This window comes from Chiloscyllium plagiosum, unplaced genomic scaffold, assembly GCF_037043375.1.
Source record: "Chiloscyllium plagiosum isolate Xiang-an unplaced genomic scaffold, Cpla_swu_hap1 HiC_scaffold_40, whole genome shotgun sequence".
NCBI classification, from domain to species: Eukaryota; Metazoa; Chordata; class Chondrichthyes; order Orectolobiformes; family Hemiscylliidae; genus Chiloscyllium; species Chiloscyllium plagiosum.
The window spans coordinates 18,931,507-18,949,545 of record NW_028270178.1 but is presented as its reverse complement, the minus strand read 5'-3'; the positions used below and the strand labels follow the sequence as shown (position 1 = coordinate 18,949,545).

General features: G+C 38.9%; 1 protein-coding gene across 1 annotated transcript in view; it reads left to right on the top strand.

Moving 5' to 3' along the window:
- The window catches only part of LOC122544125 (uncharacterized), a 57,272-nt gene extending 40,401 nt beyond the window's left edge, over nucleotides 1–16,871 (top strand). The window contains exons 18-24 of the mRNA XM_043683164.2: nucleotides 507–899; nucleotides 2,034–2,414; nucleotides 5,597–5,763; nucleotides 7,359–7,530; nucleotides 9,459–9,625; nucleotides 11,012–11,178; nucleotides 16,466–16,871. Of these exons, the coding sequence (XP_043539099.2) occupies nucleotides 507–899; nucleotides 2,034–2,414; nucleotides 5,597–5,763; nucleotides 7,359–7,530; nucleotides 9,459–9,625; nucleotides 11,012–11,178; nucleotides 16,466–16,493 (1,475 nt within the window). The 3' untranslated portion in view covers nucleotides 16,494–16,871. The remainder of the gene's footprint in view (nucleotides 1–506; nucleotides 900–2,033; nucleotides 2,415–5,596; nucleotides 5,764–7,358; nucleotides 7,531–9,458; nucleotides 9,626–11,011; nucleotides 11,179–16,465) is intronic.
- Nucleotides 16,872–18,039: the final 1,168 nt, after the last annotated feature.

The window sequence follows — 18,039 nt, the reverse complement described above, 5'->3', positions numbered from 1 at the left end:
TGCGTTTTCTTCAAACTGTTTCATCCCATCAGAAGTCAGCTTTTTCAGGTTTCTTCATTACACATATCCTGTAGACTGCTTGGGAACAGAAAGTGATTCACTCTCATCTGCTACTGCAAATATCATTTGTGTCTCAGTGTCAACATACAGTAACAGAGGAATGAAGGAATCTTGGAGGGACTGTCTCCTCACATCTTCCGTGTAAAATGTATTGACATTAATGTTGGGAGACCAATTTGTTTCAAATATATACAAAATGCTGTTAAGGTAACAACTGTGGAATTGATTTCCATTTCTCATATTGAAGTATGAAAAATGCATAATTAATTGTCTTGTTATAATCATGTTACAGAACAGTGAACATCTGAAGAGATTTGAAAGTGGACAACACAGAAAGTATCCAGTTATTGAAAAATATATTACATTGTGCCCAGCCAACATTAACCCCAAAGAATTCGAAATATTTGAGCTTTTTCTTTTTATACTTTGTTTTTTATTCCCCGAAGATATTCCTGGTCTGCATGGAGATTCCACGGACCCGCACCTGTGTGAGGAACTCAGAAACATGACGACAGACTCAGCAAGTTTACTTCATAACAGGGAAACCCAGGATAGTGTAAACATTCAATCACCTCAGAAACTATTGCAGGATGAATTGCAGGTTTGTCGGGAAGGACATGTTAAAACTGTTATCCCTTTGTTCTCAACTACAACATCCCAGCAGGAACTGGACAACGTGAAGAGTACCCCTACATGCTCCAATCAAGTGAGGAATCCCAGACCAATTGGTCTTCTGCAAGAGGAAAACATCTCAGTCGGCGGTCCCAGTAGCAATATGCTTCCAGATGGAATGAGCATTTCGTTCGGCACGGCAGTGAAAGCAAAGGGACCTGGAGCAGGTGAGAACAGTGACAATGGACCCGGCGGAATGAAACTGTGTGTTTAATTAATGTACTGAGAAAGATTTAATTACATCCAGGGAACTACCATCAAAGTGCTCATCTTCTTTTACTTTATTTGTTATTCCTCTCTGTGTAAGACTGCTGACATGGTTATCAGAAATGCGAAATGCTCTCTTATTTACGATTTATACTTCATTAATTTATCTCAGGAAAGAGGTTACGTAGAATCCTTACTCAAATTTTACTATTGTAGGTTTCTTCTGTTAAATAATTGAATCATTTGGGGTGTTGACTTATTTTTGGATAAGTCCAGTTTCATGTCTGTGTGAAACTCTCCAACATAAACAATGTGCCACAAGGATAACACAAACACTGACCTGACAGGTTACTGTTTGTATAGTCTTATCACTCTTTAGCACCCACTAAAACCTGTCTGTCAGAATGAAAATGAACTGTTTGTCCCACAGTCATCTTGCACTTTGCGAATCGTCAAACCACGTCCCATTTCCCCATCACGAGCTAGGCTCACTGACGTCCATTTTGGTCTGAGTGCAACTTCAACTGGATTTGATCATTCAAATTTGCCGTTTATGCAAATCCCTCTGTTTCATTCAAATAGCTTCATCCCATCATTAGTCAGCTGTTTCAGGTTTCTTCATTGTGCATGTCATAGATCAGAACACAGGTGAGGAATTCACAAACCTTGCACATTATTCACACCCATCTGCTTCTGTAGAAATCATTTGTGTCTCAGAATCAGTATACAGTAACAGAGGAGTAAAGGAACCTTGGGGGGAGGGTGGGGGACTGACTCTCCACATATTCAGTGTAAAATGAAGTCACATTGATGTTGGGAGACCAAATTCTTCAAATATCTACAAAGTACTCTTCAAGTAAAAATTGGAGAATGTATTTTTATGTCTCAGTTTGAAGTATGTAAAATGGTTAATTAATTAACTTGTTAAAATAATGTTACAGAATAGTGGACACCTGAAATTATTTGAAAGTTGACAACACGGAACGTGTCAGGTTATTGAAAGATGTATTAAGTTTTGCCCAGCCTAATTAAACCCCAGTGGAGGAGAAATATTTGTGACTTCATTTTTTAAAATCGTTTCCTTCTTCCCAAAGATATTCCTTTTCTGCATGGAGATTGCATGGACCAGTACACGCCTGAGGAATCCAGAAACATGACAACAGACTCATCAAGTTCACTTCATAACAGGGAGATCCAGGATGATGTAAACATAAAATCACTTCAGAAACCATTGCAGGATGAACTGCAGATTTGTAGAAAAGGACATGTTAAAACTATTATCCCTTTGTTATCAAATGCCACACCTCAGTATGAACTGGACAATGTGAAGATTACCCCTGCAGTAAGGAAGCCCACATCAACTAGTCTTCAGCAAGAGGAGAAAGTTTCAGACAGCGTTTCCAGTAACAATATGCCTCCAGATGGAAGGATAATTTTTTTCGACAGGGCAGGGAAAGCAAAGGGACCTCGAGCAGGTGAGAATCGTGATCATGCGCCCGGTGAGATAACGCTATGTGTTCAATTAATATAAAGATTAAAAAATTGTCACATCCAGGGAACTTCCATCAAAGTAGTCATTCTCTTTTGCTCTAATTGTCTTTCCTTCCTGTGTGAGACTGTTACCTTTGGGGTCAGGATTCTGTCATGCTCTGACAATTACAATTTATACTTCACTCATTTGTATCAAGAAAGAGTTTATACAGAATTCTGATTTAAAAATTGCTTTTGTAGTTTTTTTCCCTGTAAAATACTTGTTCCATGACACATGTTGATTTAATTTTTTGGAGAAAACAAGTCCATCAACAGCTTAAAACTCTCCAACATATTCAAAACAATTTGTGACATCTATAATACAGACATGGGCATGACATGTCACCATTTGAATATTCCCAACACTCTTGAGGCACCCACTAATAACAGTCTATCGGCATGAAAATGTCTTGGATGTTCCCGCTGTCAGGTTTCTTTGCTTTGTGAATTAACTCACCAAGTCCCTTTTCCCCATCACTACCTGAATTCCCTGACGTCCTTTGGCTCCTGGTTCAACAATACCTGGATTTGATAATTCAACATCGTTGTGTTTGCAAATCTCTCCCTGGCCTCAGCCCCCTTATTCCTTCAAACTGTTACATCCCATCCAATCCCGTTGTTTCAAGTTTCTTCACAATACATGCCCAGGACACTGCAGGAAACTGACGATGATTCACTCCCATCTGCTGCTGTCCAGTTTGTGCATGTCCCAGAGTCAAAACACAGTAACATAATAGAACAGGAATCTTGAGGGATCAGACTCAATGCACATTCCTCAAAAAAAATAAGCGACGTTATTGTTCGGAGAACACATTTGTGAAATGTATTCAAAATGCTTTTAAGACACCAACTCGGCAAAAGATTTTCAGGTCTAATGTTGAATTACTTACGAAAAGGCTGATTCGTAACATTGCGATAATAATGTTAAAAAAGCGAATACCTGAAGGGAATTAAAACTGGAGAACACGGGAAGTGTCAAGTGTTTGAAAAACGTGCTACACCCAATCCAATTCAGAAAGCAGGAGAAATCCTACACCCAAAGCAGATTTTCGTTAACATGTGATTTCTTTTAAAAGACGTTTCTCCTATGAGTGCACACGTCATGGATCAGAACGCAGGTGAGGAATTCAGAAACATGCCAGAGGTCTCAGCAAGTTTACCTCATTATAGTGTGTTGCAGGATGGTGTAAACATCCAATCACCTCAGAAACCATTAGGGGAAGATTTGCAATGCCGTAGAGAGGTCAATATTAATGTTATGTTACCGTTGTTCTCAAATACAACATCTCAGAAGGAACTGGACGATGTCAAGAACACCTTTCCAATTACACCTGGTTTTCAACATAATCTGGAAAACACATCATAATCAATTGAAATTTGCATATCCTTTCTGTCAGCCTCCCCATACACTGCTTCTACAATTAAAACTGATTTTTCTATCATGTAGGAATGTGTGAAAGAAATAGCTTTTGACACGTGTTCCCCTCTGTCGTACTGGTAGAATGATAATATAGTTTAAACTCAAGACCTGATAACTCCCATGTTAAGCTTATCTGTACCCTCTCCAATTTAACAATACCATTGCTATAGCAGGGAAACTAGAACTGTGCCTTAAAACTTCAAACCTTCACTCACTAATGACCTGTAAAACAACATGTTGTCCAAAATCCTTTGTTTAATATCTGAGCAATGAACTCAAGCATGCCAAATGCGTGCTTCACTACCCTGCCTACTTGTGTCACAATTTTCAAGGAAATATGCAGCTGAACCCTTTGATCTCTCTGTTCTACAACACTCCTCAGTGTCTGACCATAAACCGTAAAAATCCTACCCTTCTTCATCTTATCAAAAGTGCAGCATCTCCCATTTATCTCAATTAAAATCCATCTGCCACTCCTCGATGCAATGATGTAGTTCATTTTGTAATCTTAGATAACCTTACTCATGTTCCACTACAGCACCAATTCTGGTGTGATTCGCAAACTTAGTAAACATGTTTCATGCATTCACATGCAAATAGTTTGTATAAAACATGAATAACATATAAATTATAAAGAGTTAAATCTGTCATCGAATTAATCATTTCAATAGTCATTGAGTCCTCCACCGAGGAGACAGCCCCTTGGCCCAACTGGTCCAGACCAAAAATATCTGTCGGCGCTCATGCCACTCCCCTGCACTTGGCCCATTTGCTTCCAATCCTTTCTTATTCATGTATTTGCCCAAATGTATTTTAAATGTTATTAATGTATCCAACTCAAACACCTGCGCTGGCAGTTCATTCCATAAGCGAACAACCCTCTGTGTAAAAAGGTTGTCCCTCAGGTTCCCTTTTATTCTTTCCCCTCGAACCAAAACCGATGTTCTCCAGGCCTCAATTTCCTAACCCTGGGTTAAAATACGACTAGGTGAATTCATTCCATCCATGCCTCTCATGATCCTCTACATCTCTTTAAAATTCCCCTCACTCTCTTACGCTGTTAAAAAAATGCTTTACCTAGTCCAATCTCACCATACAACTCAGAGCATTTTTCCAGGCAACATCCTTGTAAATTTCTTTTGCATTCGGTTCCGTTTAATGATATCCTTCCTTTAACAAGGCGACCAGAAATGAACAGAACACTCAACATGCAGCCTCACCAAAATCCTGTTTACTGCAACATAACATGTCTAATTCTAGACCCAATGACCTGACTGATGAAGGCCAATGTGCCAACAGTCTTTTTCTTTACCCTGTCTACCCGTGACTCCACTTTCAGACAACTGTGAACCTGAAGTCCAAGATCCCTCTGTTCCACTACACACCTTAAATCCCTACCATTCACCATAAAACTCCGACCTTGATTTGAGTTTCCATAATGCAAGGCGCCACACATACCTTTATTAAACTCAATTTGCCATTTCTCAGCCCAGCTCCCCAGCTGATCAAGTTTCAACTTTAATTTCTGATATCTGTTGGATTTCTGCAATTCATCGGAGGTTGAACTGAGAATTTCTAAAAAGTCGTAGAGGAAAAGGAAATAAAATCAAAACTTTTTATATTTGACACAATGGCATCACTTTAAGAAATAATTTCCAATGTGTTGTAGTGCAAATAATATTTCACTCCTCTTTCTTTGCTTTGTAGATGATGGGTTCAAGCTCAATGAATTTCTCAGGAATGTCTCAGAATATGATCTGCAAGCTCTCACAGCACACTTCAAACAGAGACTGAAAGATGCAGTGGAGGAATTTGGTCAACAGCTTGTTGTGAATTTACTTAGTAAACAATTAATTTCTGACAAAGAAAGTGAGGTATGTTGGATTCTTGACATTTTTTGAGTTTTGGTTTCGATCTGAAGCCAGAAACATTTTTCAGATTCAAATTGTGATTCTCATTTTGTGCCTGGATTCCGGGTACACTGAAACTTAATGAGCAAAGTTACCTGCTCTTCTCATTAAGGCAACAAATCACAGCATAGTGCATACCTAGAAATAAATGGATACTTTTTTTCCAGAGAACACTTATTGATATGACAGGTGAATGACTCCTTGTCCAAGTTGCGATCTTCAAGCTTTCAGTAAAGGAGGGTAAATTGTTTAAAGCAGAATTATATTTCAATAGAGACATACAGATCTGAGCAACTGCATTCTGAGGGCACAACTGCTGTTTCTGGTTTGAAGTAGAGACAATGTGTTACCAGGAGAAAGCGAGGACTGCAGATGCTGGAGATCAGAGCTGAAAAATGTGTTGCTGGAAAAGCGCAGCAGGTCAGGCAGCATCCAAGGAGCAGGAGAATCGACGTTTCGGGCGTAAGCCCTTCTTCAGGGCCTACGCCCGAAACGTCGATTCTTCTGCTCCTTAAATTCTGCCTGACCTACTGCGCTTTTCCAGCAAAACATTTTTCAGCAAGTTGTAACCAGGCTAGATGCTTACGATAGTTGAATAACACATTACCAGAAGGAAGCATGATGCAGTGATAATCTATGAAGACTACTGTGGGATTTAACCTCATAATCCTAAATCCAAAATCAGATTGTTGATGGATGCAAAGTATTTATTGATCAATGAAGACAATGAAGTAGTGGAGATACTGTGGGTGAACATGTTGCAAGTTCTCTCTTCAGAACAATAACATATATGGGTCCTTTAATAGTCTGTATGTCACGTGTGCCAGTTATTATTGAATCAGGAGACATAACTTGATACATTATGTCCTGAATCGCTGTATTCTGCTTGACTCTTAACTGCCTCAGGGGCAATTTGGGAGAGTTAATAAATATTGGTCCAGCAAGTGATGCCCAAAGCATGTGAATGAACAAAACAAATGTGAAATCCGAGACCGAATTACTCTGCATGTATTTGATAAACAGTTTATCATTATTTAAGAAGATGCACTGACAATATTTATTGTTAAATATTAATATTCGTTCGTTAATATCTGCTTTAGTTCATTTTTTCCATACATTCACTAGTCTGTCATTCAGAAGTGTTAATATATTCTTCCAATCTCTTTAATATTGCATTAAAATTTGGAAAACAAACAGTCAGAAACGGAATAGCAAACCACCGCACTATTGGTAATCTGGAATGAAAAATTAAAAGTAAACAATGTCCTGATTTGCTAATTTATGTATACCGTATATTCAGCATCAGATAAAGTGGAAATATGTTGAAGACTGCATTGCAAAATGTATCCACTGTGTTACTACAGTTGAATTGAAAAGAAAATGTAGCAATGGCAAGCAAACAAATCAATGCCACAGGGTGAAGTTAAGGGTCATTACTGTGACTTTGAATGTAATTTTATATAACCTGTCAGCCATGACTGGCAAACTTATTTTTTTTTAATTTCATACATGTACATTTCATGGTATTGATTTTGAATCATACTGCAATGTGTTTCTAGCATTCGAGGAGGCTGATAAAAGAGAAATGCAACAGTGAGGCTTCAAAATTCATTTTTGATAAAGTAAGAACAATTGGACCCGTAGCAGTGAAGGCAATGTGGGAAATATGTGTGAACATAGATGGCGTGACACCAAAGCTGAATGAAATACGGAATGATCTACTCAAGAAAGGTATGATCTCGCTAGGTACAATAGTAAGCACATGTTGTGCATACATATCAAAAGATTCGGTAAGAGGGAGGGCAGCATCACATTGCATCCATTCAAATTAACAACGGCATTCATGCAGACAGATGGCCAGTGTGCAGCGTTTCACACAACTCTTTAAATAAACACTTGTGGGTAATCACCAACCAGTGATCCACTCTCAGCATGAATACCCTGATCGTGAACAAACCTACTCCCAGTCTCCCACCCCTACCCTCTAACAGAGATTGCTGGGCAGTGAATTGGATTTTTTCCCAAGGTGTGTTATTTGGATGATCAGTGAGGGTCTGGGCAGACATGATTGACTGAAATAGTTGTGCAAATGTGAGTCTCAGGACCTTCTTGCGTGTCTCTGTATTACCTACATTTTACAACTCTGCAACTAAGTGTTTTTCCTCAACACGACCTTGGCTCACTGATGAGCAGCGGCTCCCGGTTCAACAACTACATTTGATAATTCTGCATTCGTGTTTGTGTAAATCCCTTCTTGGCCTCACCACTCCATCTCCCTTCAAACTATTCCATCCAATCATCAGTTAGCTGTTTTAAGTTACTTCACTGTACATTTCCATCACTTCCATCTGCTGTTGTACTGCTCACATCAGTCTCAATCTCAGCCGCTGTACATGTCCAAGTAATCATAGAACATAGAACAGCAGACAACAGGAATAGGTTATTCAGCCCATGGTTTTGTGCCGAACATATACACCTACTCTGCAGATAAAGAAAATGATTCACTTCCGTCTACTGTTGTATAGTTGGCGTGTGTCTCAGTGTCAGCCTCTGAACACGTCCACTACGCTGCAGGTGAAGAGAGTGAACTATTTTTGTAGGATGATTTGAAACGTATACTAACAAACTAAAAACATATCTAACATTGTGTGAAGGATACAGCTTCGATGTCATCGCTCCCTATATCATTTCAAAATCACCGTGAAGTTGTGTTTGACATCTTACTAATCATTCCAATAGTCACTGAAAGGTGGACTGAAGAAACAAAATGAGAATGTTCACTAGGCCAGAGAATGAAATAAATGAAAATCAAAGCATTCTCTTTCATTCTTTCATAAAATATTGGTCTCAGTGGTCGGGCCAGCAATTATTACTCAACCCAGGTTGCCATGAATGTAGCGGTGAAGAGTTGCCTTCTTGAAATACTGCAATCTCCCTGATATGCGTCAATACACTTTGCACTTGGGGTAGGTGATCCAGTAGTTTCACTCAGCGATAGTGAAGGAATGGTGATGTATTTCCAAGTCAGGATGGTGTTTGGCTGGGAGAATGTGGAGACAGTGGTGTTCACACTTGTGTCCAGCACCTTCTCTTCCAGATGTAAGTGGCCGTAGGTTTGGGAGGTGCTGTCAAAGATATTTGGTAAATTTCAGGAGTGCATATTGTAGATGAATTTCAATGCTGCTGTTGAGTATCAGCAGTGCAGACAGTGGACATGTGTGCATGTGATGCTAATCAAACAGTTTGTATTGTCCTGAATGGACAAAGCTTATTCAGTTTTGTTGGGGCTGCTCCCATCAAAGCAAGTGGGGAGTATTCCATCACAATCCTAACTTGTGCTGTGTAGTTTGTGGACAATTTTTGGGGACTTAGGTTTGGAGATACTCACTGAATAATCCCTAGCCTCTGACTATCTCTTGCAGCCTCTGTATGAGCATGGCGAGTTCAGTGCCTTTCTGTGCTGATTGCAAGGCGTTTCAATGATGATAAAACTATTAAAAGTCAAGGGGTTGTTAAATTGCTGGAAATTATTGGAAATAGTCATTAACAGTGAATTATGTACCGCAAATGTTACTTAGTACACAAACACCACATTAAGAAATAATTCCCAACATATTGTACTGGAAACAATATTTCTCTTCACTTCCTTCACGTTGCAGTTGAGGAGGTTAAGCTAAACGAATTTCTGAGGAATGTCTCAGAATCTGACCTGCAAGTTATCACAGCAGACTACAGAAAGAGCTTGGAAGATGCAGTCGACGAATTTGGTCAACATGTTGCGTTGAATTTACTGAAGAAATGTTTTATCTCTGACAAAGAGAGCGAGGTACGTTGTTTCAATTAATGATTGTGATCGGAAGCCATATACACTTTTCCGATTCAATTTGTGATTCTCATTTTCGGCCTGGATTTCAGGTCCAGAGAGACTTAGTGATCAAATTTCCAAATTACGATCATTAAGACACATCACATCACATCACAGAACCAGAAATAAATGGGCACATCTACAGAGAACATTTAGAAAAGTGACAAGTGAATAACTCCTTAACAAAGGCGCTATTTTCAGCTTTCAAATAAAGAGAGGAAATTATTTAAAAGGTGATGCATTGCAATAGGATCTTACAAAACTTTAGTGACTACATTCTAGAAGTGCAACTGTTGCTACCAGGTTGGTATCGGGACCATTTGTAACCAGGTCAGAAATTTACAATAGTTGAGGACCACATTGTCACAATGAAGCATGATGCATTGATAATCTATGAAGACAATGAAGGGCTTGACCTCATTGTTTTAATTTGCGAAAAAAAACACATTTCAGTATGGTTATTTTGAAACATTAGCTTGCAAAGAGCTGTCTCTTCATCAGTTGGTTGCAACGTCTAAGACCATAAGGCCCAGAATTTAGAGCAAAAGTGTTGCAGTGTCATGGAGCTGTAATGATAGATTAAAAAAAAAATCAGATTATGTCTTTCATCTGTTAGAATGGGATATGCAAGTTCTCGTTCTTTAATAAGTAAATAAGTAAGAACTTCATTTAAATTACATTCTCAAAACAGCTTCAGCTTTTGTAACAATTGGTGCCACCTCAGCTCAGACAATGCCGAAAAGGTGTGAGATTAAAGTCTGTCTATCTCCCAAACCTGAGTGAGACTGGTTCTATTTCGAAAGTTGAACTTATAGAATCCTTGATATGCAGTTTTTGAGCAAAACATATTGTAATTCTGCAAATACAAATCAAACTCATAAACTTCCATCTGTACGCATGCAGGAGAGACAGCGCGAGTGTGTGCATGTAAGTGTGTGTATATGGGTGCAATTTCATGTGAGTGTGTGAATGTGTGTTTCAGCTTGGTCAATTATGTGTGCGTGACTGTGATGGGTTTATGCATGTGAGTGGATGCGTATTTGGATGTACCTGTGCAATTGGCCATCTGGTCTTATTTTGTTTTGGAAGAAAAACAGAAATAGCTGGCAAAACTGCAGGTCTGGCAGGATCTGTGGAGAGAAACAGGGGTACCATTTCAGCCACAGAGACTCGTCTTTGGAAAACTTCTGAGAAAGAATCACGAGATACGAAGTGGTGACTGATTTCTCTCCAGCTCTTTCTGTTGCTTTATTTCAAATTTCCAGCAACTGCAGTTCTTTGCATTTATATTTTTTAATGTTGCAATTCATGCTATTGATTTTAAATCATCTTGCAATATGTTCCTAGCATATGAGAAAAATGATACATGAAAAGGGGAAGAGCGAGGCTTTCCAGTTGATTCTTGATAAAGTAACAGTGAATGGAATTGGAGCAATGAAGATAATGTGGGAAACATGTTTGAAGATGAATGATATGACACCAAAGCTGAGTAAAATACGGAATGATCTATTAAAGTATGACATTATCTTTCTGTTATATACATCATGTTAGTTTTCAAATGCATGAAGTCGTTGATTCTGATCTTTTTTATTTTACTTAGATATCATGTATTACTTAATAGGCTAACGAGCATCAATCTGAAAGCACCTTGAATTAATGAAGATATTGTAAGGAATGTGATGCAGTCATAATTCATATTCCTTTAAAGTGCTGTTCTTCCAAAATTAATTTTAAAAATACATTCAAATCCATTGCTCTCTTGTATGTAAAATATTGCATGCAATATTATGCGACAAGTAGATGACCATACACCATCAGAAAAGATAAAAATGGAGCAGGATTAGGCCTTTTGGGTCCCATAATCTTCTCGACCAGTCAAAAGGATCACAATTGATCCGATATTTCTCATGTTCACTTTCCTGCCGTTCCCAATCAGACATGATTCTCTTTGAGAATTCTGCAAGAGATTCTAATGAAATACTCAGGCTAGATTTCCCTTTTATGACGCCATACTAAGTTTGCTTGGTTGAAAGATGATTCTCCAAACATTCTACTCTTACTTCCTTAATAATTGATTCCGGTCCTTTTCACAAAGCAGATGTTGGGCCAATTAGCCTGTAATTAACCACTCTTTATCTCGCTCCCTTTCTGAATACAAATGCCACATAAAGAGTTTAACACAGGGCTGTTACCACAGAACAATTGAAGGAACACAATCAAAGCATCCTTTATATCCATAGCTGTACCTTTTAGGATCCTAATTCTTACTACCAGCTTTTATATTCATAACCTTTACGGTTATATTGATAGCCTTTACGGTTTAATTTCTTTCTGATTTACCATTTTTCTTAAGACCTTCTTTGCTGGATTCTGAATGTATTCCAGTCTTCAGTGCCATCACCAATTCATGCCGATTTATATGCTTTTTTTTTCTTTCAAATTAATAGAGTCTTTAACATAAATAACGATGATCTACACTTCCCTGGTCCAGTTCCTGCGCAGTAACTTTTGTGATTTCTCTGATGCTTTACACTTTTGGAGTTACCTCTTTACCATGGACGTGCAATCCCTCTTACATCCATCCACCACCAGTATGGTCTCAGTCCTCTCCGCAATTGCCTGAACATCCCCACCTTCCACCACCCTCCTCCGCTTGTCCGAGCTCGTCCTCACCCTCAACGACTTCTATTTTAAGTCCTGTCATTTTGTTCTGGTCAGAGGAGTGGCCATGTGGGCTCCCATGCACCCCAGTTATGCCTGACCCTTCTTCCCACAATATATGGATAACTTAATTGGTACTGTTTCCCTCAATTATCTGGAATTGGAAATTTAATGGAATGCAACGCCAACTTCCTCCCCGCCCTCACATTCACTTGGTCTATCCATGACTCTTCCCTTCCATTTCTTAACATCTTTTTTTTCCATTTCTTGAGATAAGCTGACCACGAATGCCCACCAAAGACTCACGGGATCCCATAGTTCCCTGGACTATTACACCCTCGTATCCTGCTTCCTGTAAAGAATCTATTCCATTCTCCAACTTTCTCCAGTTCCGTTGCATATGTTCTGATGAGACGAAATTCAAACAGGGAGCCTGTGAAATGTCTACCTTCTTTCCTCAACCGAGGATTCCGAGCTTTACTTTTGACAGAATTCTCAACTAGGCCCGAACCATCTCTGGCTCTTCAGCCCTCACACCCTCTCTTCTTTCCTGCAACAGTGACAGCGTTCCCCTTGTCCTTATCTACCAGCCCACCAGCATTGACATCCAGAAGAACGTCAGCCACATTTTCTGCCACCTGCAGCGAGATGCGACCACCATATAGATATTCACATCCCGTACATTGTCCACGTTCCACAGGGACTGTTCCCTCTGGGACGTTCTCGTCCACACTTCCTTCATTCCCAACATCTCTCCATAGCCCCATAGTACATTCCCCTGACTATTACCTGTACCGTCCTCAGTATCCACGAGTGTAAACAAGCATTCCAGGTGAAGCAGCACTTTACCTACACTTCCCACGATTTAGTTACTACATTCTCTGCTCAAAATGTGGCCTCCTCGACATTGGCAAAACGAAGCATAGACTGGGTGACCGTTTCCCAAAATAACTACATTCTGCGTGCAAGGAAGACCCTGAGCATCCAGTTGCCTTTCACTTTAACGCACCATCCTGTTCCTTGGCCAAACCTTTGTCTCAGGCTTGATGCTGAGCTCCAGCGAAGCTCGGTGCATTTTCCACTTTTTCTATTTTCCACATTATCCATATCTCCTCATTTCCACTTGGGAACACTGCAACCATCTCGACCAATTATCATATTGCCTACCACACACAGCAAGCCTTGTTATTGCATAATCTGTCATTACACACTGTCTATTTCTAGCCACTAACAGTATCCATTAACAACCATTCACCATCCCAGTGAGATCGGTATATATTACTTTGTCTGGTTAACTCTACTTCCCTTCATTTGGACTCTTTCACCACCTATCATTTACTCCTTACCTCCCACCACACCGCCCACCCTATCTTCTGTATGTTACCCAACCTTTTCCTTGCTACCATCAGTTCTGAGGAAAGGTCAAGCGACCTTAAGCATGAACTCTGTTTTTTCTTCCATTTTCTGCCAGACACTGAGTTTTTCCAGCAATTACTCTTTTTGTACTGTGCCTAACTTCCTTGGCTCACCACGGTTTGTTTACTCCTCTCTTAGAGTCTTTTCTGCTTAAGAGGATGCCTTTTTGAAGAAAATCGTGATTTACCTTCTTAACTATCTCCCACTGCTTCCTTCCTATTATTCTTCCTAACCAGTTCACTTCAGGCACCTTCGTCCTAATTTCATGGTAATTCCATTTATTTCGTTAAACATAACTGTTTTCAAACTAGGATTTTCACTGTTAAAGTGAATATTAGATTCTGTCTTACTGCGATTATTTCTTCCTTGGAGATTTTTTTCCTCTCACATCATATTTTACTTCTCTCACTTTCCATTTTTACCAGGTATAAGATAGCTTGCTGCCTGGGTTGGCTTAAGGATATATTACTCTAAGAACTGTTTTTTATTATTCATATATGGGATGTAGCAGTCACAGGCTAGCCCACCATTCATTGTTTCAAGTTGAAAGTTTACAGATGTACAGCACAGAAACTGACTGGTGGTCCAATTCGTTCATGCTTAACAGTTAACCTAAATTAATGCAGTCCCATTTGCCAGTACTTGGCCCATATCCCTGTAAAACACTTCTATTCATATGCCCATCTAGATGCCTTTTAAATGTTGCAAACAGACCAGCCTCTACCATTTCCTCTTTCAGCTCATTTCATGCATGCACTGCACTCAGTATGAAAAAATGTTCCGCCTTAGGTCCCTTTAAATCCTCCCCCACCCAAAAAAAAAACACTAACCTTATGCTCTCTAGTTCTGTACTCCCATACCACTGGTAAATACCTTGCATATTTACCCATACATGTCCCTCATGATTTTGTACACCTCTATAAGGTCATTCCTCAATCTCAACCACATTGTAGTTGGTCTGAAGTCACATGTAGGCCAGACTCGATAAGGACAGCAGATTTCATTCCCTCAAGTGCAGTTGTGTAAGAGATGGGGATTTCCCAGACAAATATCAACGGTTTCATTGTCATCATTAGAATCCTGTTTCAAGACTAGTTTTGCATTCAAGCTCCACCATCTGCCGTGGCAGTATTCAAACACAGATTTCCAGAATATAAACACGACCGTGGATTAATACTGATTACGTCCCCTGAATACAATAACCCCAATACTGATGGTGGTAACTGATAGATTCATGAATCGATGCATATCCATGAAAGTACATACATGGTGAAAAGAAATAAGTTGACATTTGGGCATAAGTGAATTGACAATAAGAGAAGCATTAGCTCAAAATTTAAAGGAGCTCAATCATTAAGACTGCAAACAATGAAAGTAAGAAAGCTTTCATAATCACTTGCTCTCTGTGCAAAGCTAATCTTTTTTTCAATGATTGACCAGGATTAACCAGAACCTCCAGCAATGCAGAGGATCAGTCACTCATTGTTTATGTATATTTCTTTTGTGCGTTCTGCCAAAATCACGAAAATCACATTTTCACACGTTTTGTTTCATTTCTTCAAATCTTTGGCAATTAGTTAAGCTATTTATGTACTATCCTTATCTCCCCGTCATCAGTTTCAATCTCCCCAAAACCCCTCCCCCCGGTGTCATCAGCCAATTAGTAAAAGCAAGTTCCAGTCCTTTTCTCCAAGTCACGCACAAAAATTGTAAACAACTGCGTCCCGAGAATCAATATCATTGTATCTTGCCATGAAATAATGAACCACCTATAATTACAGTCTGTTTTCCGTTAACTAGACTATTTAAGAACCATATCAGTGTTACCCTGACGTCATGGTCTTTGATTTCTACAAAATTCCTCATGTGGCATGCAATCAAATAAAGTCCAGATTTCTCAGTACACCCATCAGTTTCCCAGCAGCCATGTCATATTAATTTTGTCATTAACTTCAAATCAATTGGCTGAATGCAATTGCTCTTTCACAAAACCACGTTGACTCTGCCCGGTTATTTCCACTTTTCCTGTCATGATCTAATATCTTTGAAATAGGTTCTAACATGTTCTCTCAGAGGGGTGCTAAGATCGATAGCTGATCACTTCCTGCTGCTGCATTCAGTTTCCAATTCTGAAATTTATACAATTTTACAGTACTGAAACCAATTCGAATTCATCTCACTAGCCATTTCTTTAAATGCCCACTGATAGGTCCCACAAGTCCCCTGGATTGTTAACCATACCACTCATACTGTTCAGTCACATATTCATGATGATTTAATTTTTGTTTGATTTTCTTGACTTGCTCATTTCCTGCATTTCCTGACATGCAGCTATTTTCAGAGCCTTGGCTGTTGGGAAGACCAATACAAACATGCAATAATTTTCTCTTTGCCTTTTTTTTAACCATGACTAACTTCACAAATTTACTTTTTTTAGATGAGCAATTGGAAAATGGAGAACTAAGTGGTTTGCATTGTCAGAAAGAAGCAAGCAATTTTAAAACAGTGTGCTGATGTTTACAATTTATTTGATAAAAATTATCTGCAAAGTTAGTTTGATTTTTACGTTGGTAATGACTCTCTTACTGGAAGTGCATGAACATTTTATTGAAACAATCCTTAATTAGCAATGAATCGGTAATTATGAAGATTGGAATTACAATTAATTTTCTTTCTTCTTTAAAGTTAAATAACATGTGGCTTTTATCATTTTCTCATTTGCAGGCAAGTTTACAGCACACACAGTTCCTAAATGTTAATTCATAGTGTCCAAGCCAAAATCCTGACGTTATCAGAATATATAAATGTCGTTTTGGTATGGAATTTGCAAATCGCATTCTGCATTGTACATGAGTATATAATTTCATTCGCCGGGAGGAGAGAGAAATCACGAAAAGGAGGAGAAATTATTCTGTCCAGTATGCACAATGTTACCCAACATCAGAAGTGGTTGAAGTTAATCTCAAGTCTAAATGTATCCAATCTTTTTTGAGAAATTTCAGTACTGAGGATAAAATTGTCAAAAAATTGTTGATGTTCTAGTTTCATGCTCGAAATTACTTGTAGTATTCAGTTTGCTTTTCATTTGTGTGGAAAGCACAATCAGTAAATTCAGCTCCTGCGTATGCTATCTTCTCTCTTTGTGTTGTTTGATATACTTCACTAACACCACATCATAATAGCTACACTAGCGCAGAATCACCAACCATTGAATCAAACATCAGGCATAAACAGAAAGTGAAATTGCAGTAGAAACCCAGCAAATCTAGCAGCATATGCGGAGGATATGCTGAGTTAACGTTGCGGCTTCAGTACAACGTCTTCAGAACGCAAGTAAAACCTTTTTGCCTTTTTGTTGCTTGGTGCTGATTTACATCAGCACATCAGTTTGCATTGTTGTTTGACAAGTGGTTTCTAGTTTGCGATTCTGACAGATAGATCAATAACATTGTTTCTCTTTCTCATTCCTTTTATTCCTTACGTTTCTGTCAGTCAGTTTTGTCATTATTGTTGTCATTAATGGCTCAGGACAAGACAAAATATAGTCTGAAAATCATTACTGATGAAGGAATTAGCAACCTGATGTTTCAATAGTCTGAAAGTACGGCACTAGAGGAAACATGCTTCAGTGTCGAGATAGAAGATAACTTACTGTTGTGGATAGGATGTCATCAAAGGCCAAGTAAGAGAGCAAGGGATCTATGAATAAATGGCTGTTTAATTATATATAGTAATGGTCTTAGGACAGTGAAACATTCTCCTTACACCTTGAATGATGAAGAATATGTGAAGCCAGGAAAATTCTACTATACTGCACAGAACACGCAATAGAATGATTTGATCAACTGCTATTTAATATATAGAGATGGCAAGGATTAAACACATCAACTGACAGTGGGAGTGATTGACAGAGTGTCAGTTCCAGGAATGTGTGTTTTTTCTTGGGAATAGTTTAGCAGGAGGCAAGGTGGGGGTGACGCCTCTTGTTGTGGAGAAACCAAAGAAAAACCAGAGAAACAATGAGTTAAAAGAAACGTAACCAGGAAGTATTGCAGACTCTGTAGTAACAAAATTCCACTATCATAAATCACAGCACGAAGCAAAAATTAAACAGAAAGATGGAGGTGTGGAGGTGTTGAGGTTCAGTTAGAAGCCACGCTGTTTGATGTAATGGTGCAAGGAAAACCATGATCAGGCAGAAGTGTTTACTCCTGAAAGGCTCATGGGCTTACAACAGAACAGCGAGACAATAAAAGATATATATATATATATATATAGAGAGAGAGAGAGAGAGAGAG